At 45.4% G+C, this 21,090-nt stretch overlaps 1 protein-coding gene across 1 annotated transcript in view; it reads left to right on the plus strand.

Annotated features, from left to right (window-relative positions):
- Positions 1-21,090, plus strand: part of ADAP1 (ArfGAP with dual PH domains 1) — a 71,899-nt gene that overhangs the window by 11,158 nt on the left and 39,651 nt on the right. Inside the window, exons 2-4 of the mRNA XM_053364671.1 lie at positions 47-177; positions 3,553-3,644; positions 9,035-9,117. Of these exons, the coding sequence (XP_053220646.1) occupies positions 47-177; positions 3,553-3,644; positions 9,035-9,117 (306 nt within the window). The remainder of the gene's footprint in view (positions 1-46; positions 178-3,552; positions 3,645-9,034; positions 9,118-21,090) is intronic.

Below are 21,090 nucleotides of genomic sequence, written 5' to 3' on the forward strand. Positions count from 1 at the left end.
GTTTGTTTGTTTTTTAAATTCTTATTATTTCCTTTATATCTTCCAGATCCTGATTGGGCATCTCATACTTTAGGAGTGTTCATCTGCTTAAATTGTTCGGGAATCCACCGCAACATCCCACATGTCAGCAAAGTGAAATCTGTCCGTTTAGATGAATGGGACAATGTGCAAGTTGAGGTATGTACAAAGGAAAGGATGTTGTGTCTTTTGAGGGGTGGGGGACAGACCAGGACTTGTAACAAAATGGACTGAAATGCTTTCTTTTCAGAAATCCAGCCACTTGGTTTCATTCCTCCTCCTACCTGATTCTCCATTGATTTGCACATTACAGTGGTACCTCGGGTTACATACGCTTTGGGTTACAGACTCCGCTAACCCAGAAATAGTACCTCGGGTTAAGAACTTTGCTTCAGGGTAAGAACAGAAATCGTGCTCCGGCGGTGCAGCAGCAGCAGCAGGAGGCCCCATTAGCTAAAGTGGTGCTTCAGGTTAAGAACAGTTTCAGGTTAAGAACAGACCTCCGGAACGAATTAAGTACTTAACCCGAGGTACCACTGTATTGCTAAAACAGCACACGCAAGAATCTTGGTTTAATCATGCTTACGATCACATCAAAGCTGCTTTATTTAGGGGCAGGGGAGTGATTACTATCTTATCTACCCACTTTTTTGTTTAAGTTTTCGTGGCCCTATCCCTTGCTGCTTTTAAGTAAATATAAAATGTCACGAGATCTGACCATAGACCTCCCACAACCCTAGGCAAGGAAGGATCTGTCCCTTTAGGTACTCTCAGTTTCATTTTCTCTTGGGTTGCCATACACCCAGATTTTCCCGGACATTACTTTTATGTTTGTGTGTTTTTCAAGAAAAAAAAAGCTTAACAACTTTGGGAACTTAAAAAAAAAAAATCTCAATTTATTGGTGTCCGAATTATCACTTCTTGAAATATGGCAGCCCTAGTTTCTCATTTTCCCATTCTTAAATCCAGTTCTCTACACTTTGCAGCACTTTGAAGATTTTCTTCTACTTAATTTATCATGAAAATTCACCAGCATTTTAATGTGAATTCTCCTAATAAATACACATTTTGCATGCAGTTTTGACTGATGTGCACATTTGTGCAAAGAATTTCCCCCAATACCATACATTTTTGTTTGTTATTTCATTAACATAGTAATTTTAATGTAATTTGTACATTTTTAGAAGCTTTGGGTGGAGATCTGCCTCACAAAATTCAGATGAGTGCGAATTTTGAGCTGTACTGTTTCTGAAAGTGCAGATTCCATAAATTTGGCTTTCATGTTACATTACAACAGCAGCTGAAAAAACAGTGAGGGTTATGCCATTGCAAACACAATATTCCAATAGCCTTCTCATCAAAACACTGAAAATCCATATATCGCACTTGGAGGTAATTCATATAAACTCCAAGAATCAGTGAATAGATTCCACTTTAACAACAACATCTCTGTAACTGTCATTATATTCTCTAAATCTGATTTAATAATAATAATAATAATAATAATAATAATAATAATAATTAATTTTTTATTTATACCCCGCCCTCCCCAGCCAAGGTCGGGCTCAGAGCGGCTTACAAGCAATAATAAAAACAAGATGAATGATTACAACTTAAAAACAAAAATAAAATGCAACATTAAAATAATGGAACATTAAAATATTAAAATGTAGCCTCATCGCAGAAGGAGAAGGAAAAGAAAAAAGAAAGAGAGGGAGGGAGGGAATCCAGGAGGAACAACTCTGTCTTACAGGCCCTGTAATTAATAACTTAATTTAGCTGTTTCTATATAATCTCTTATTTTGTTGTACCATTCTTTAATTGCTGAAATTAAAGCCCTCCTCTAATTGTTTGCATATAAGGTATTGGCAATTTCTAGAATATAGATTCAACTTTATATTCAAACTGAATCAAATTTCTCCATGGTTTGGCTGTGGGTAATCCTGAATTCTCATATACAGTGGTACCTCGGGTTACAGATGCTTCAGGTTACAGTCGCTTCAGGTTACATACTCCGCTAACCCAGAAATAGTACCTTGGGTTAAGAACTTTGCTTAAGGATGAGAACAGAAATCACGCAGCAGTGGCACGGCGGCAGCAGGAGGCCCCATTAGCTAAAGTGGTGCCTCAGGTTAAGAACAGTTTCAGGTTAAGAACGGACCTCCAGAACGAATTAAGTTCTTAACCCCTGAGGTACCACTGTAATTGTGTGTAAAAAGCTGCAAAAGTCATTGTACAGGAAAGCTTGTATGGTGTTTTATATCCCTAATGTCCCCCTCCCTTTTACTTACATACTTAAGTATATGTAAACTACTTTATAAAATAAACTCTGCATCTGTGTTCATTCAGATCAAGAATTATAGCAACCTATCTTGTTGTGAGGAGGGCTTTTTATTCAAAAGAACACACTTGGCAGTAAAAAAAACTTTGCTGATTCTCTGGAAATAGATCTCAGTTGACCTTCTGCCCATCCCTGACGTAGCAGCCCTTAAAAGTGAGGGAGGAATGATTAAAATACACTCTGTTGAACAGGACTGGGGCAATTTTGGTCCCCCAGATTTTTGTTGGACTACAACTCCCATCTTCCTCGGCCCGACTGGTTAGGGATGGTGGGAATTGTAGTCCGGTAACATCTGGAGGGGACGCGGGTGGTGCTGTGGGTAAAAGCCTCAGTGCCTAGGGCTTGCCGATCGAAAGGTCGGCGGTTCGAATCCCCGCAGTGGGGTGCGCTCCCGTTGCTCAGTCCCAGCGCCTGCCAACCTAGCAGTTCGAAAGCACCCCCAGGTGCAAGTAGATAAATAGGGACCGCTTACTGGCAGGAAGGTAAACGGCGTTTCCGTGTGCTGCGCTGGCTCGCCAGATGCAGCTTTGTCACGCTGGCCACGTGACCCGGAAGTGTCTCCGGACAGCGCTGGCCCCTGGCCTCTTAAGTGAGATGGGCGCACAATCCCAGAGTCTGTCAAGACTGGCCCGTACGGGCAGGGGTACCTTTACCTTTACCTTTAACATCTGGAGGGCCAGAGCTGCTCCAGCCCTGATAAGGAACAAGGGCAGGGAACCTGCAGCCCTCCATGTTGGGCTGAGGAGGTAGATTCCATCATCACCTGTATGGTCCTAAGCTTCCCATCCCTGCTATAGTAAAGGTAAAGGTACCCCTGCCCGTACGGGCCAGTCGTGTCCGACTCTAGGGTTGTGTGCCCATTTTGCTTAAGAGCCCGGGGGCCAGCGCTGTCCGGAGACACTTCCGGGTCACGTGGCCAGCGTGACGAAACACCGTTTACCTTCCCGCTATAAAGCGGTCCCTATTTATCTACTTGCACCCGGGGGTGCTTTCGAACTGCTAGGTTGGCAGGCGCTGGGACCAAGCAACGGGAGCGCACCCCGCCGCGGGGATTCGAACCGCCGACCTGACGATCGGCAAGTCCTAGGCGCTGAGGTTTTACCCACAGCGCCACCTGCTATAGAATTAAGGAAATCGGATGGCAAATTTTAATCTCTCTCTCTTAAACCAAACTTTCCCATTTTCTCTTGCAGCTGATGGCTTCTAGCGGAAACAGCGTGTCGAAAGCAAAATACGAATCGAAAATACCACCATTTTATTACAAGCCAACATTTTCGGACTGCCCGTAAGTAACCCCCCCCCCCAAAAAAATATAATTTTGCAGTGGTGGGAAAAGTCATGCGTGTAGCTGCACCATCTGCAATTTGTATTTTGCTTGTTTCTGCTGAATTTTTAATCCCTTGGTGGGGCTTGACTTAATAAAAAGGCCCTGAGAATCTCTGGAGAATGCTTTGGGGAGCTCAGCATATCGCAGTGCCTCTTCAGCAAATAACTTCTCTTATGCCTGGATGTTTCAGGAGAAATCAATGGCTTTGTTTTCCTTTCCTTATTTCAGACTGTCTTGGGTTATGAAAATGCCAGCTGTGAGCAAGTTTAAAAACAAAACAAAGCACTGGGTTGTTTTTTTTAAAAAAATCACCACTTTGAGTTTCAGTGGTACCACGGGTTACATACGCTTCAGGTTACGGACTCTGCTCACCCAGAAATAGTACCTCGGGTTAAGAACTTTGCTTCAGGATGAGAACAGAAATCGTGCTCCGGCGGCGCGGCGGCAGCAGGAGGCCCCATTAGCTAAAGTGGTGCTTCAGGTTAAGAACAGTGTCAGGTTAAGAACAGACCTCCAGAACGAATTAAGTACTTAACCCGAGGTACCACTGTATTTATTTAGAAAGATATATCCCACTTCATAAAATAATCTCAAAGACCCAGTTCGTACATAACACCAAGCCACACTTTGCAATGAGCCCCATGGGCTGGTCAAAATGGCAGGAGGAATAGAATGGAAGTGCAGAACTGAATCCTGGGAAGGGATCCAGAGGACAGAGAGGAGCTGATTTAGATATTGGGGCAGACTCTTTTGCCTTTGACTACTCATAATAATAATAATTTATCTATACCCTGCCCATCTGCCTGGGTTTCCCCAGCCACTCTAGGTGGCTCCCAGTAAAATATTAAAAACACGATAAAACATCAAACATTAAAAACTTCCCTAAACAGTGCTGCCTTCAGATGTCTTCTAAATGTCAGGTAGTTGTTTATCTCTTTGACATCTGATGGGAGGGTGTTCCACAGGGTGGGCACCACTACCGAGAAGGCCCTGTGGCTGGTTCCCTGTAACCTCACTTTCCTCCCGGAGGGAACTGTCAGAAGGCCCTTGGTGCTGGATCTCAGTATCCGGGCTGAACGCTAAAGGAGACGCTCCTTCAGGTATACAGGACCGGGGCTGTTTAGGACTTTAAAGATCAGCACCAACACTTTGAATTCTGCTCGGAAACGTACTGGGAACCAATGCAGGTCTTTCAGGACCGGTGTTATGTGGTCTCGGCAGCCACTCCCAGCCACCAGTCTAGCTGCTGCATTCTGGATTAGTTGCAGTTTCCAGGTCACCTTTGAAGGTAGCCCCATGTAGAGCGCATTGCAGTAGTCCAAGAGGGAGATAACCAGAGCATGCACCACTCTGGCAAGACAGTCCGCGGGCAGGTAGGGTCTCAGCCTGCGTACCAGATGGAGCTGGTAGACAGCTGCCCTGGACACAGAATTGACCTGCGCCTCCATGGACAGCTGTGAGTCCAGAATGACTCCCAGGCTGTGCACCTGGTCCTTCAGGGGCACACTTACCCCATTCAGGACCAGGGAGTCCTCTGCCCCCATCCGCCCCCTGTCCACCCATAACAGTACTTCTGTCTTGTCAGGATTCAACCTCAATCTGTTAGCCGCCATCCATCCTCCAACCACCTCCTTAGCACCTGTCTAGTTGCCTGGCCTGAGTAAGAATTCACGCAGGAGAGTAAACAAGGGCTTGTTTCTGAGCCTTCCCAGGTCATTCATTCCTGCAGGGCCATAGTTTGCCACCTCTTGTTTCCAACGGGCCTTTCTCAAGCCTCTCTGCTTTTCCTCTCTCTGCACAACCCTGTCAGTCTCTGAGTGGAAAACGCAGCAAAAATTCCTTTCCCACTTTTGGATTGAACCCAGCGAGCTATTTGTAGCTTCTTGGAAGCCTCCGGACATAACATTATTTATGTTCCTTTCTTAACCCCACCCCCATCCCCACTTAGCTTCTTTCGGGAAGAAAGGAGAGGCAGAGGAATGGACTGATACCCAGCTGAGCTGCTTGAGTCAACAGTCAACAGTCACCTCTGTTGAGGTCTAGTGGCTTGTAGGGCCAATTTGGTTAGCAGCATAAATGTGGGGCTTTCTGTCGATCCTGGTGATGTAGTGATTGACACAGGTAGGAAGGCTCTGGCCCCTGGGGCCTCCCTTCCAGCCCCCAGTCTTGTCTCCTCAGCACTTGCCCCTGTTTTTAAAAAATGCTTTAAAAAAAGAAGAAACTGATAATGGTGCCGAAGGATGGAGAAGGGGAGAGGGGAGCTATTCTGCCTTGGTCAGACCACATCTGGAATGCTGTGTCCAATTCTGGGCACCACAATTTAAGAAGGATATTGACAACTGGAACATGCGTGGAGGAGGGCAACCTTATGAGGAATGGTTGAAGGAGCTGGGTATGTTTGGTCTGGAAAATCGATGGAGAGGAGATATGATAGCCATCTTCAAATAGCCTAAGGCAGGGGTCAGCAAACCTTTTCAGCAGGGGGCCGGTCTACTGTCCCTCAGACCTTGTGGGGGGCCGTACTATATTTTTTGGGGGAAATGAACAAATTCCTATGCCCCACAAATAACCCAGAGATGCATTTTAAATAAAAGCACACATCCTACTCATGTAAAAACATGCTGATTCCCGGACTCTCCGCGGGCTGGATTTAGAAGGCGATTGGGCCTGATCCGGCCCCCGGGCCTTAGTTTGCCTACCCATGACCTAAAGGCTGCCACATGGAAGATGGAGCAAGGCTGTTGCTCTGGAGGGTAGGACTCAAACCAATGGCTTCAAGCTACAAAGAAGGAGAATCCAACTGAACATCAGGAAGAACTTTCTGGCAATAAGAGCTGTTTGATAGTGGAACGGACTCCCTCAGGAGGTCTTGGACTCTCCTTCATTGGAGGTTTTTAAAGCAGAGGTTGGATGGGTGCTTTAGTTGAGATTCCTTCATTGCAGGGGGTTGGACTAGATGGCCCCTAGGTTTTTTTAATCTGCGTTCATACAGCATTATCCAAAAGCATACACATCCTGTACTTCATTAATGAATACTTCTGTTTGACGTGTTCTCAAACCAGTTTAAGACGGACTAGAGCCTTTAAGCTGCTCCTAATTCGTCTCTACTCAAGGCATGAATGCCTTTGCATAGGGCAGAGACATCCCTGCCCCATCAGTGCCCGCTGGTGTATACATAAACAGAAACGAATCTGACATTAATGAAGCCATGTTGATGTGAACAGTGGCAGTTGGGGGGGAGCTGTGAAACGCAGGGGGGTGGGGAGGACAGACACCACTGTCCTCCAAGGCGATGATTTGAACACACACACACACACACACACACACACACACACACACACAGTTTCCAGTGGATTGCTCAGGGTTAAATGAAGTAAAAAAATTGCAGACTGCTGCATTCTCAGGGCGTGCGTGAAAGGAAGCGGCCGAGTTAAAATTATATTTGTTGAAATATTTCGCTGTGCTGCAGGAGCCCTCGTAAAGGGCTTTTTCAGGAAGCCTGTGGTGAGCCAAAGAGGGAAGCAGAGCAGGGTGGAGGATATACTGCATAAAACTTGGGGTGTTAGCAGCCGGGGAGCTGGAAGGAGCCATGTTTTGTGATAAAGACTGACTAGCATAGCTCAGTGGCAGAGCCCTTCCTTTGCATAATAATAATAATAATAATAATAATAATAATAATAATAATTATTATTATTATTATTATTTATTTATACCTCGCCCATCTGGCTGGGTTTCCCCAGCCACTCTGAGCGGCTTCCAACAGAATATTAAAATACAATAACCTATTAAACATTAAAAGCTTCCCTAAACAAGGCTGCCTTCAGATGTCTTCTAAAAGTCTGGTAGTTGTTTTTCTCTTTGGCATCTGGTGGGAGGGCGTTCCACAGGGAGGGCGCCACTACCAAGAAGGCCCTCTGCCTGGTTCCCTGTAACATGGCTTCTCGCAGTGAGGGAACCGCCAGAAGGCCCTCGGCGCTGGACCTCAGTGTCCGGGCAGAACGATGGGGGTGGAGACGCTCCTTCAGGTATACTGGACCAAGGCCTTCAGGTATACTGCATTCAGAGCAGAAGAAGATGTTGAACATAGAAAGTTGTCTTAGGCCCCATCTGTACTATCTGAAGAAAGCAGTGCTGTGCCTCTTTAAACAGTCATGGCTTCCTCCTAAGAATCCTGGGAGCTGTAGGGTTTTATTTTATTTTGGGGTGTTGAAAGTTGTTAAGAGACTTCTCTGCTCCCTCACAGAGCTACAGTTCTCAGAATGGTTTAATAAACAACCCCTTTTCCTAGGGAACCCTGGGAATTGTAGCTCTGCGAGGCGAAGTTACTCAACCCCGGTTTCCAAAACAACACATGAACTGTCATTCAGCAGTTCCTTGAAATTTGTGCACCTCCGAATTTTGAGTGCGGTTCTCCGGCCAAGTAATTTGCACCAGAACCAATGCAGTAGGGTAATGTGTGCATAAAAGAAGGGAAAACAACACACAAAAACCCATCATTTTAAAAGAAAGTGCCTTGCAAAGATGTGTACGTTGCGTAATATTGCGAACAAAAAATATGTTGCATTAGTAAAAGGGATTCCCTCAGGAAATGCTGGACTCTCATCCTTCTTTAGCTGCATTGCAGGGGGTTGGACTAGATAGCCCCTGGGATCCCTTCCAACTCTACAGTTCTAGGAGAAATTCTCACTAATATGCTGATGTCTTAACATGAAGAATTGGGTTGGTTGGTTTTTTTAAAAGCAAACTGATGTGGAAATGTAGAGAAATGAACTAACGATTGGAAAAATGAGAAACTCAGAGAAACCGAAACTGGCAGGTTTGCCCATCCTTGTCTTTAACCTGCACTTTCCAAAGCATTTTCCCGTCACCTTCCTTATCACACAAAGTCCGGTCTTTTGGGGAAGTGGGTTTGTTGCGCAATGCCTGTCAAGCAACTATAATGGCCCAATCTGAATTTGCCAGCATGCGATTCAGTCCTACCCAAAATGAGCGCCAGTCTGGAAACATCTGCAGCCTGAGAAAGACATTGCCTCCTGGGCCAGCGTTTCAAAATCTAAACAGTGTCCGATGCTTGCAAAGTTTTATTGTTGTAGCTGGGAAGCAGACTTCTATTTATTTCTCTTTTTTAAAATCGATTGTGTATTCAGAGAGGGAATCTGTTATATTTCCCCCCCTCTTCCCCCCCCAAGATGTTAAGAGAAGAAACAGAAATGGAACCAGGATTCCAGTCTGTGTTTTAACTTATTCCTCTACAGTGCTGCTTTCGACGCAGAATTAATACATTCCTGGCTGATTCCCGACCATATATCTGATCCCCCCCACTTTTTCTTTTATTTCATTTTTCACAGGCTGCTACGGGAACAATGGATCAGAGCCAAATATGAAAGGAAAGAGTTCATTTACATTGAGAAGCAGGAGCCTTACTCTGCAGGTAGTTGGGCGAAGTTTTCTGAGTTCAAATGTTTCTATTTATTGTTCAAAGGTATCATTTAGCGGAATTTGTTTAAAGGCTTGGTTCAGATGCAGTGGGAAGCCATGGTGCTGACTACAAAAATTAGTACCGGCAAGCATCTAGCTTATGCAGCCCCCCTCCTCTCGCCCTCCTTTTTCAGTCCCCAAAGAATGAGGCTGGAAGCCATAGTTTCCCATGGTGTCACACTTCCTCAAAAGGAAAATGTGGTTTGTTTAAACCAGGGTTTCCCAAACTTGGGTCTTCAGCTGTTTTGGGGCTACAACTCCCATCATCCATAGCTAGCAAAGCCAGCGGTTAGGGATGGTGGGAACTGTAGTCCAAAAATAGTTGGAGACCCAAGTTTGGAAACCCTGGCTTAAACTATGAGGCTGTTTTCCTCAAATCATGCCCACCTACCAATGTATAACTATGAGCCTTAAATCGCTCTCCCAATCATGCATTGGCAAGAGAAAGCAGGCTTTGAGTATAAACTGCTGGATCGGACGTGATGTTGTCATTGTGACGCCAAGTGATTGACAGGTGGGTAGCTCCACCCCTGGCAAATTTGACCCACAATGCTAGATCTGAATAAGTATCTGGTCCATGGAGCCAAAAAGCTTCCCCCATCCCTGGTTTAAACCACATTTTGATCTGGACTTGTTTTCACCAACCATTATTTAAGTTAGGGGTAGCCAATATGGTGCCTTCTAAATGTTGCAGAACTACAACTTCCACAATCCCTGACTATTGTCCATGCTGTCTAGGGTTGATGGGGGTTGGAGTCCAGCAGCATCTGGAGGGGCCCACATGGACTGTCCTTGGTTTTAACTAACCACAGTTTGCACAGCTTGGATATCTCAAGGAAGAAGCTTCTCATCTCCTCAAGCGTACCAATGAGGAGGGAAGGGAAAGGAGGAGCACCGGAACACAGAGCTTACAGCAGCTTGTGTTTTAGGCAAGGGCCTAGCTCAGGGGTAGAGCATCTGCTTTGCATGCAGAAGGTCCCAGGTTCAAATCCTGGCATCTCCCGGGAGGGCTGGAAGGGTCCCTCCGCCTGAAGCCCAGGAGAGAGGCTGCCCCTTGCTCTCATGGCCTGATGGAATGGCTGTTGTAGATGACAGTTGAGGGTTGGGCTTGATGTTGCAGGCTTTAAGCTAGAATACAATCCCGGGCCATTGGCCCATCTAGTCCAGCATCCTCTTCTCTCATTGGTCAACCAGATGTCTTGGGGGAGCCTTCAAGCAGGAGGTGAGCTCAGCAGCACTCTCCTCGCTTGCAATTCCCAGCAACAGGTGTGCAGCAGAGGCATACTGCATATGTAAAAAAGAAAAAAGGTAAAGGACCCCTGGGTGGTTAAGTCCAGTCAAAGGTGACTATGGGGTTGCGGCACTCATCTTGCTTTCAGGCTGAGGGAGCCGGTGTTCGTCCACAGACAGCTTTCCGGGTCACGTGGCCAGCAAGAGTAAATTGCTTCTGGCGCAACGGCACACCGTGACGGAAACCAGAGTGCATGGAAACACTGTTTACCTTCCCGCCTATTTATCTACTCGCATTGGTGTGCTTTCAAACTGCTAGGTTGGCAGAAGCTGGGACAGGGCAATGGGAGCGGGGATTCAAACCACCGACCTTCTGATCGGCAAGCCCAAAAGGCTCAGTGGTTTTAGACCACAGCACCAGCTGCTAATATCCCTTGTCAGCCTTATCCTCTGTGAACTAATCCCATCCCAAGCCATTCAACTTGGTGGCCATCTCTTTCTCATAGCGTAATGATGTACCGTCTGAAAGAGCACTTCCTTTTTATCTGCCCCAACATTCAACTTCGTCAGTCTGGAAGGAGGCCTGCCATGGAGGAGGCTTCTGAATGCAAATCCAGACAGCGTCTTACGTGCGCCAGGAACGATCTCTTTTTGGTTGTGGCCGCCAGTGTGGGAACGTATTGGGTCTGACGTTTGGCTTCCCCTTCTGTGAGTGCTGGGAAGTCCGGGGTTGCCTTTGTCGAGTCAGCTTCCCTTGTCGGAAGGAGCATTTGAGGCTTGTGGGCTTTGGTAGAAGAAGAAGAGATCTGCTTGCAAATGTGTTTTACCTTGGAACAGTGGTTCTCAAAGGGTGTAGCGCACCACATTGGTGTGGCAGGAGAGGAGGGCAAGCATGGCAGGAAGACTCGAAGACAATATTATATTTGGGGAATGGTTTGTGTTCTTATGTTGCTGCATTGGTTTATACTTTCAGACGTCCCATGATCATATTATAAAGCAGTTGTGTTTTATATTACACTGGTCGACAACAAATTTGTTGTCTGTGTTTTTTCAGTTGATTTAGGACAAATCTGATGCGCTGAATCCAAAAATCACATTGGTTTTGCTCAATTAGGTCAAGTTTTTGAGCTATGGCCACATGTCATTTTTTAACGCTTTTGTTCACATGTACGCTTGTGTGGAGCATTTTAGAAGAAGTTGGTGGGGGTAAAATGCCATGTTGAATAATTGTTTTGATTGGAAATGATTATTTTAATGACAAGAAGTATTCAGGTCCAATAGTTCTGGGTGATTATGTCGAAAAGGGATCAGTTTGAAGTCATAAAACCTCGAAATCTTCCATAAATTGGTGCGGCAAAGCATAAAGCTGGGGGATCAAAACTAAGTTAATGGGGCTTGGAGTGCCACAGTACGAACCCAAAGATTGGAGACTGTTCATTGACAGCAGCAAGCGATCACTGAAATGTGTTCTGCTACACAACGGCAACCAGTTTGCCTCTATACCCCTGGCTCACTCGAGTACACTGAAGGAGAACTATGAAGCGGTGAAGTATGTGCTGGAGAAAATTGGTTATGATCAGCATAAGTGGCTTATTTGTGTTGACCTGAAGATGGTGAACTTTTTGTTGGGACAACAGTCTGTCTTCACCAAGTACCCATGTTTTCTGTGCATGTGGGATAGTAGGGACCGTGCTCAGCATTACACGAAGAAGGACTGGCCTGTGCGGGAGGAATTGGTGCCTTGCAAAGAAAGGAACGTCATCAACAACCCTCTGGTGGACAGAGACAGAATACTCTTCCCACCGCTGCACATCAAGCTCGGCTTAATCAAGCAGTTCACCAAGGCTCTGGACAAGGATGGTGACTGCTTCACTTACTTGTGCCAGGCTTTTCCAGGATTGACCATGGAGAAGTTGAAAGCTGGCATCTTTGACGGTCCTCAGATCCGTCAGCTCATCAGAGATCCAGAGTTCAGAAACTCAATGAACAAAGTGGAACTGGAAGCGTGGAAGGCATTTGTTCTGGTAGTGAAGAACTTTCTTGGCAACAATAAGGCCAGAAACTACGCAGAACTTGTCAACAACATGCTGACTGCTTTCAGAAACCTGGGCTGCAACATGAGCATCAAGATGCACTACCTATTTTCACATATGGACCGGTTTCCTGAGAACCTGGGTTCAATGAGTGACGAGCAAGGGGGGAGATTCCATCAGGACATGAAAGAGATGGAGACCAGGTATCAGGGTCGCTGGGACGCAGTCATGATGGCTGATTACTGTTGGACTCTGAAGAGAGACCTCCCTGCCACTGAGCATTCCAGGAGTTCCAAGAAATGGAAGTTCAAGCCCTGAAGTTTGAAAAATGGTGAAGCAACATGCAATTTATGTGTACTTACCTTTATCAATGCCCACCATTCAGTTTACAGTAAACCTGACCTGATGGAGAGAAACGGATGCCATTTCCTGATTCAGCGGTGCAAAAATACCCTAAATCAGCTGTAGAAATCTAGACAACATTCAAAAAGTAAAAAATTGTTGCCCAGTGTTATAAATCAGGCACTGCTAGGAGTTGCTTTCCCCCACCCCAGTATATTTCATATCAATTAAAATTTTTGTGTGGTGTGACCAAATTTTTATTCAGAAAGTGTGGCCCAGAGAAAAAAAGTTTGAGAAAATAACTTAATCTCAAAAAGCAGCTTGGTGGTTCCTGCACTGCAAGAAGTGAGGCTACAGGGAACCAGACAGAGGGCCTTCTCGGTAGTGGCGCCCGCCCTGTGGAACACCCTCCCATCAGATGTCAAAGAGATAAACAACTACCTGATATTCAGAAGACATCTTAAGGCAGCCCTGTTCAGGGAAGTTTTTAATATATAACACTGTACTGTTTATAACACTTGATTGGAAGCTACCCAGTGAGGCTGGGGAAACTCAGCCAGATGGGCAGGGTATAAATAAATTATTATTATTATTATTATTATTATTATTATTATTATTATTATTACATAGTCCTTTTCAGGGGATCCTGGGACAATGTTCCCCTCAAACCAGGGGTGGGGAAGCTTAAAGGCCTTGAGGCCAGATGTGGCTGTCCAGACCTCTGTCTCTTGGGACTCCCTCCATGCCATGCCCCCCACTGACCCCAATTTGACCCCTCTGTGAGTGTCCTTGCCTGGCTGGAATGTGCCCTTGAATCCTGATCTCGCTTGCCTAGATGCTGGGTAGAGAGGGCCTACTGTATAAAGGCAACATTTGCATCCATTGCCCCGACCATCTCTGCCTCTGGCCTCGCCCATCGCTCTTGAAGGTTGCTCAGGTGGGAATATGGCCCTTGATCTGAAGAAGCTCCTGTCTTGCCTTGAAGCAACCCTAGTCTGCCTTCAGCCTGCCCCCACTTGCCAGCCTGTGCAGGGGCTGGGGCTGGGCCTGGCTGTCAGCTTCCTCCACCTCAGCCTTGCCCTTGCAGAACTCGGCAAGGAGCAGGATGGGGTCAGAAGAAATGGGTTTGTTGCAAAAGACCTTCCTGTCTACTGTAATCGTTCAGCCTGAATTTGTGCTGGCAAATGTGATAGAATCCCATCTGAAAATAGTGGCAGCCTGGAAACCTCTTAAGAAGTTTTATTTACAATGGAGCTTGACATTTTTGGCATCCTTCTGTCTCAAGAGACAATGGAGTGTGCCTCCAGGGGTGAAGCCAAACCAGTGTCAGTAGCACCAAAGTGACCTCCCTGGGACACAAGCCTGGGCAGTGTGCATGGAGGTCCTGGGCTGCCCACATGACAAGACACCTCTGTTGGCCGGGCTGATGTGGTCCAAAGGAAAGCAGAGCAATACCTTTGGCATCAGATTGGCTGCAGGAGTTGCCGGAAGGAGGCACACAAGATTGCAGAGGTTTGGGATCAGAGTTTTCCTTCTCCTAGATGGGCTACTATCCCAGGTTGACGGGCCCCATCTGCCTTTCAGCACATGCAGGAACCACCTTCTTGACCGTTGGAGCCACTATTGGTCTCATTCGCTCAAACCACCAGAGCCCATCTTTGCATGCAAGGGCAACTTGAAATATGTGTGTACAGTGGTACCTCTGGAAGCGAACGGGATCCGTTCTGGAGCCCCGTTCGCATCCTGAAGTGAACGCAACCCACGTCTGTGTGTCCGCGGGTCGTGATTCACCGTTTCTGCGCATGCGTGTGACCTCATTTTGAGTGTCTGCGCATGCGTGGACGGCGAAACCCGGAAGTAACGCATTCTGTTACTTCCGGGTCGCCATGGAGCGCAACCCAAAAATGCTCAACCCGAAGCTACTTCAACCCGAGGTATGACTGCATGTGTGTGTATCTAAAAAGTCTTTTGGAGATAGACTGTCAAGTGTTTGCAAATGCCAAAGCAATGCCGTTGCAGCTCAACTGACAGTTGTACCTTAGTAGAGTCTTGGGAGAGAAAGGTCTTCGCTCATCTCTGAGGCTCCAAAGCCCAAATGTGCTGGGATGCTTGAAGGAGGATCCTAGAGGGAGAATATGAATAAGCACCAAGGCTACCCCAGGGGTGAGCGAGAAACATCCTCCATCTGGGGACCACGCCAGAAAGAGAAGTTTGGAAGCCTTGCAGAGTTCCCTGGACAGCTGTCAAAAACCCCTCTCTTCCACTTCGCTGATCCTCACGGCAACCCCAGACTTGTGTTTCTGGAGGATACGCAGAGCAACAGTCACAGCATTCCCAATGGTTGAGAGTTGACTTGGGGCCAGATGACACAGGGTAGTTTGACCCAGACATTTTATAATATTCTAAAAATCCAGCTGGAGAAGCTACAAACTAAAGTGGAAAACAAGCACTGGGCTGGTTGCTCCTTTCACATTGCTTTTGCTAAGAATTGGCCTTCAGAGCTTTTTTTCTGTTTCCCCTGTCTTCACGGGGGGGGGGGGGTAATAAAACAGTTGCAATGAAAATATATGCAACTGAGGGTTTGTTGCAGAGGCAGGCAGCTGTCATGGGTGCTCCATATCCTGCCTTTTTTGGGCTAGATGACCTCCAGCGCCATTTATGATTCTATGGGTTTGTATCCAGCCAAGTTAGAAATTGAGTAGGGTTGGAATAAAGCTTTCAATTTTGGTTCCTCTCATTTTCTCATCTTTCAAATCTTAAACTTGATCCATACCATTTCCACATCAGTCTGCAATTCTCTCTCTCTCTGTGTGTGTAACTTTTTAAAGTTCTCATGAAAATTCACCAGCATTTCAATGTGCATTTCTCTGAATAGTCACATCATCATGTGCAATTTTGTCTAATACACATATTTTTGCAAAGCAATTCCCCCCAGTATAGTGCACCTTGTTTTCAGTAACAAATACATTTATATGCACCATTTAGCCTAGCTTTTTTGTACACATAACTTGGACCAAGGAACTGCTTTGCAAAATTCAGAGAAGTGCATTTTTTAAAAAATGGATTTCTGTGTTTCGGTTGACTTATTGTTTTGGAAAACACAAATGGGGTAGGTTTGCCTGTAACCATGAACTGAATCAAATTCCTCCCCCATCCCATACTTAGAGTAGACTCCTTGAAGTAAATGGGCCTAAGTTAGTCCTGTCCATTATTTCTACTGGGTCTATTCTGAGCGCTGGCTCCGCCCCCCTTTTAAGATACCAGAGCGGACCTGAGTGAAGCCTGCTTACTCTCGGTCCACTTCTGTGGCCCCGCCCCTGGCTCTGCCACGGATTGGCTCATTTAAACGGGTTTGGGCGGGAACCCCCAATGCGGCGCCGGGAAGGCGGGCTGGCTAGGGCAACCTGGTGGGTCTCCAAGAAGATCAGGAATGCGGGCGCCGGGCCACAAATAATCCACCTCAGATTATTCTGAGTATGCTGAGCATTGGCTTCTTATGAATTTTGTAGGGGCTGCAAAATCCCCCCTCACACAACTCATTTGGCTCATACTCCTCTGACAATGGTTGACTTCAGTGACTGGGGGCTTTGTTTGGTTTTTCCTTTTAATAGAATAAGCCCTGCTGCTTCCATTCTTCCAAAAGCCCCCAAATTAATGGATGTATTAGGCTCATTGATTCTAGTGTGAGGAGCTGGTTCCCGCTAGCTAAGTAACAGAGTGATTAAATGCTTCAATGCCCAGCTATTGATCCCGAAGTTATGACTTTTTTCATCCAAGTGAGCTGTTTTCGTTTTGAACGTGGTGTATTAAAGCCAAATAATGTGTCCGTGCTGTCCAAACCTTACGAAACGGAGTGTTATTTACACCGTATAAGCCATTTTTAAAGCATTAGGAGTGTTCACTGCCATTGGATGTGTTGGATGCAACGGCAACAAGTAATTTTCCTACCCTTAAAGCCAGTTATTGAGCCCTCCAGACACTATTCTGCGCCGTTCTTTCACCAACAGTGCAACTCTGCATTTGTCTACTCAGAAGTAAGCCTCATTGAGTTCAATGGCAATGGCAATTTTCCCCAAGGAAGTGTTTATAGGATCCCATCCTGAGAACCTTTGTGGTTATGAAGTGTTGGATCACAGAGATCTGGGTTCAAATCCCCAGTGGGTTGGGAAAGTCCTATACAACACACCATTCTATGGGATTAGAATTGCAGATATATTCTGAGCACAATAACCTTTTTAAATGATTGAGTGAGCACTGTCCATAAAGGGTTTTTTATTTTTTACATGTATTATTTTTCTGTTCTGTCAGTTGCTGGTTTTCTAGAGCGCGCCCATTTCTGCAGTGGTGTTAAACCTTTGTGTTGCTGAACCTCTCTCCAAAACACCATCTTGGTGACCTCATCTTTAAATCTATGCTTGCTCTAGAATGCTTTTACATTTGGGATAGGGAATCTGGTTCCTTGCAGATGCTGCTGAACTAAAAACCTCATCACTCCTAGCCATGGCCTATCCTAGCTCAGGCTGATGGAAGTTGGAGCCCAACAGAACTTGAAGGGGGTAAATAGAGCCATTGTAAGTGCTGGGTGAAATAACTATAGACTTGCAGCCATTAAGCAATGAATATTTTATTGGGTTTATTGCTGTGTTATCCTTCCTATTCTCCAAGGAACTCAATATAGCATTCATTCCCCACTCATTTTTATCCTCACAAACAACCCTGTGAGGTAGGTTATTGACTGGGCCAAAGTCACCCAGCGAGACCACATTTGCACTATAAATTTTAAGCGATATAATACCACTTTAGACAGTCATAGCTGCCCCCCCAATTAATCCTGGGAACTGTAGTGTGTTGAGAGTTGTTTCCCTCATGGACCCCTGCTACAATTCTCAGGGTGGTTTAATAGTCAAGCCCTCTTCCCAGGGAACTCTGGGAATTGTAGCTCTATGAGGGGAGCAGGGGATCACCTAGCAACTCTTAGCATCATTGACAAACTACACGTCCCTGGATTCTTTGGAGGAATCCATAACTGTTGAAAGTGGTATTATAGTGTTTCATAGAGTGTAGATGGGGCCTGAGTTTCAGAGTTGAGTTGGACTGAGGCCTCCATTCCCTAACCTGACATTCAAAACCCTATACAGTGGTACCTCGGGTTACATACGCTTCAGATTACACACTCCGCTAACCTAGAAATAGTGCTTCAGGTTAAGAACTTTGCTTCAGGATAAGAACAGAAATCGGGCTCCAGTGGCACGGGTGGCAGCAGGAGGCCCCATTAGCTAAAGTGGTGCTTCAGGTTAAGAACAGTTTCAGGTTAAGTACAGACCTCCGGAACGAATTAAGTACTTAACCCGAGGTACCACTGTACCACACTATCTGTTGCCTAACAACACTGTGGCCTTTTGCATTTTTCATGTAGCATTTAAGACAGCAAGACCTGATGCTTGCTTGTGCAAAGTACAGATCTGAATCTCCAAATCCCATTAAGTCCTCTATCAGATGATGGAAGTGCAATCTGCATTAGGAGAAGAATCAGATACGTTACCATTAAAGTTCTCCCAACAGGATAAAAGAACACTTTTCTTTCATCACCTTAACTTTTAATCCTCAAAGCACTCTGATTCTCGGAAACAACTTTTCTTCGTGCCCACTGATAACTGCTGTTATGAGAGGTGGGTTTGCGCATTAGCGTAGATGGCTTTAGAAAAGGGAATTGGACTAATCCCTGGTGTAGGAGATTGGTCTATCTATGAGACTAATGGCAAACTCATTCCCAAATTGGCTGCGAATGGGAGATTGCATTCACATTTAAAGTCAAACCTTACTGAAGATATTAATATCGCGCAGTTTGAAGTGACTGGAAGCATAGGAACTGACTCCTTTTGGAAGAAAACATTGTCCAGAACCATAAAAACATTATTACATTATTCAAAGTTTTCTTGAAGAGCTCTTCAAAATAACAACAACAACAAAAGACATAACATGATACACCCAAAACATCCATACAATGTTTTGCGCTGTCCAGCACAGTCTCAGCATTTTAGAAATAAAAGATAACTCCAGAAATCAAAACGGCATCTCTCTCCCCAATTCCAGCCTGTCTTAGCCTTCCTTTGCCTCTATTGGAGAGCCATTAACATCCTTTTTCTCTCTGTGGCATTCAGAGAAAGACTAAAGTCACCACCCTTTCAAGATGGCGATTTGCAACTCAATACCTTTTCACCTGACCTAAGGTTACTATGAGGCCAATAGGAGGTGGGGACAGAGAAAGTGTCAGGCAGGAGCCATCCCCTGACTGGTTGCAAGTACATAATAATAATAATAATAATAATAATAATAATAATAATAATAATAACAACAGGTCTGTGTAAGCTTTTCTGGACAAAAAGGGTTGAGGTCAGGTGTTGAAAACAGTGCAGTGAAGGTGCTGCCGCATATCATAAAATATAAATCCTCTTCAGACGCCCTGCAAATCTTGCTGATGTCACTGCTGCAAAGACTCTTTTTTTCTTAGGAAGGTCATGGACTGCAGTCTTTCTTTCTCACGCTGAGGTTCCAATAAGTATATAAAAACCAGAAAGTGTGTGCATCATAAATAGTCTTGCCTTTACTCTGAGGCCATATATTTCTGTTGACATACCACAGTGTCTTCACTCTAGACCATCTTATTTTTGTCTCAAGCAGACGAAGCAACGAGCAAAGAAAACCACAAGAGCACTATTTGTGTAGGGGAGGCTTCTCCCAGTCTGAGCTATAGAACCTTGAACACTGGGCAGAAGAAGACAATCGAAACCTTAAATTTATTTGGAGTACCTTCCCTATTTTGGGCTGTTTAACGTATGGGGTGAGGCAAGGCCTGGATGGGTGTGTGTGTGTGTGTGTGTGTGTGTGTGTGGAAAGATGGCAACCATGGAGGAAGGCTGTTGTGCTCATGTTCCAGGCTTCCTGAAGGTATATGAATGGCAACTTTAAGAAGACCTTGATCTGATCCAACAATGTTCTACTAAAATTCTTAACCATAAAACTGGAGGCCATGGAGGGGCATAGATGCTCCCTATGCATAAAGGGTTTTTGTTTGTTTGTTTAGGAGTTTTGAGACCAGAAGTGAAAAAGCTTCACCCATTTGCCTAGGGTCACACCCATGCCCTACATTTGAAGCTCTCATATATGACTTCATCGGTCATAATGGCTTTCCCCCCAAACATCATGGGAACTGTAGTTTGTGAAGGGTGCTGGGAAGTGCTGGCCCGTGAGGTCAGTTCCCATGATGCTTTTGGGGAAGCCATGACGGTTGAAGTGCTGCAAGAGTGCTTCAGACGCATAGTGTGGATGTTCCCAGGTGGCCCTCTGATGGCAGGGAACTGCGACTTGGGAAAAATCACAGTTTGTTCTTCAGAGAGCTGAGCTGCTTTGAAAGTAGGCTGCTTGTTTCACCAGAGGACAAAATAAATCTGTGCCACAGTCAGTGATGCTTTTGTTGTCCTACTTTCAACTCCTTTTAAAAAAATCCAGAGGGGCAGCCGTTTTTAGTCTCCAGCAGCAAAAGCCATCAAAGTGTCTTTGATATATTAGAACATAAACTTTATTTATTATGCCACAAGCCCATAAAAAGCTGGTGCCGTAAGCTTGTTAGTCTTTAAGGTGCCACGAGGCTCTTTGACACTGTTCCAGTTCTGTAGCTCAGGGGTAGAACATTTGCTTTGTGTGTGTACTGTAACAAACCACAATTCCCATGATTCATGGGGGGGGGGGAGAAGCCTGCGGCTATTTAAAGTGATATGATGCAGCTCTAAATGTACCGTGCAGTGCTGGATTTACGTATAAGCTAAACAAGCTATAGCTCAGGGCCCCCCTCTCTTGGAGGCCCCCCAAAAAATTAAAGGGGAAAAAAACACTGGATGTACATTTCCAAAATATAAGATAAAAAACAAATAAAATAAAACCTACATATAGCAACAGTGTTTTGTGTTGTGTAGGCTCCTATGATGTAAATAATGGGCCCCACCTGCTAGCCTGCTCCCTGAAATATCACTGGTTTGCTCATTTCTATATATAGGGTGCCTACATTCTGCACGGACCGGTTGCAGGGCAACATGTGCAAATGGCTTGAGATACCTATTAGGTCCATAAATTACCATATAGCATATATTCAACACAAAAAACAGTGACAATTTGTTGTTGACAAAGGACAGCTGGACATATAAAGGGCCCCATTACCTTCAGTAGCTTAGGGCCTCATCAAAGCTAAATCCGGCCCTGACCGTGCTGGTGGGGCCCAGTCTGAGCATCCCTGGTCCAAAGTGCTAGAAGGAGGTCAAGATGGG

Source organism: Podarcis raffonei, chromosome 14 (assembly GCF_027172205.1).
Source record: "Podarcis raffonei isolate rPodRaf1 chromosome 14, rPodRaf1.pri, whole genome shotgun sequence".
NCBI classification, from domain to species: Eukaryota; Metazoa; Chordata; class Lepidosauria; order Squamata; family Lacertidae; genus Podarcis; species Podarcis raffonei.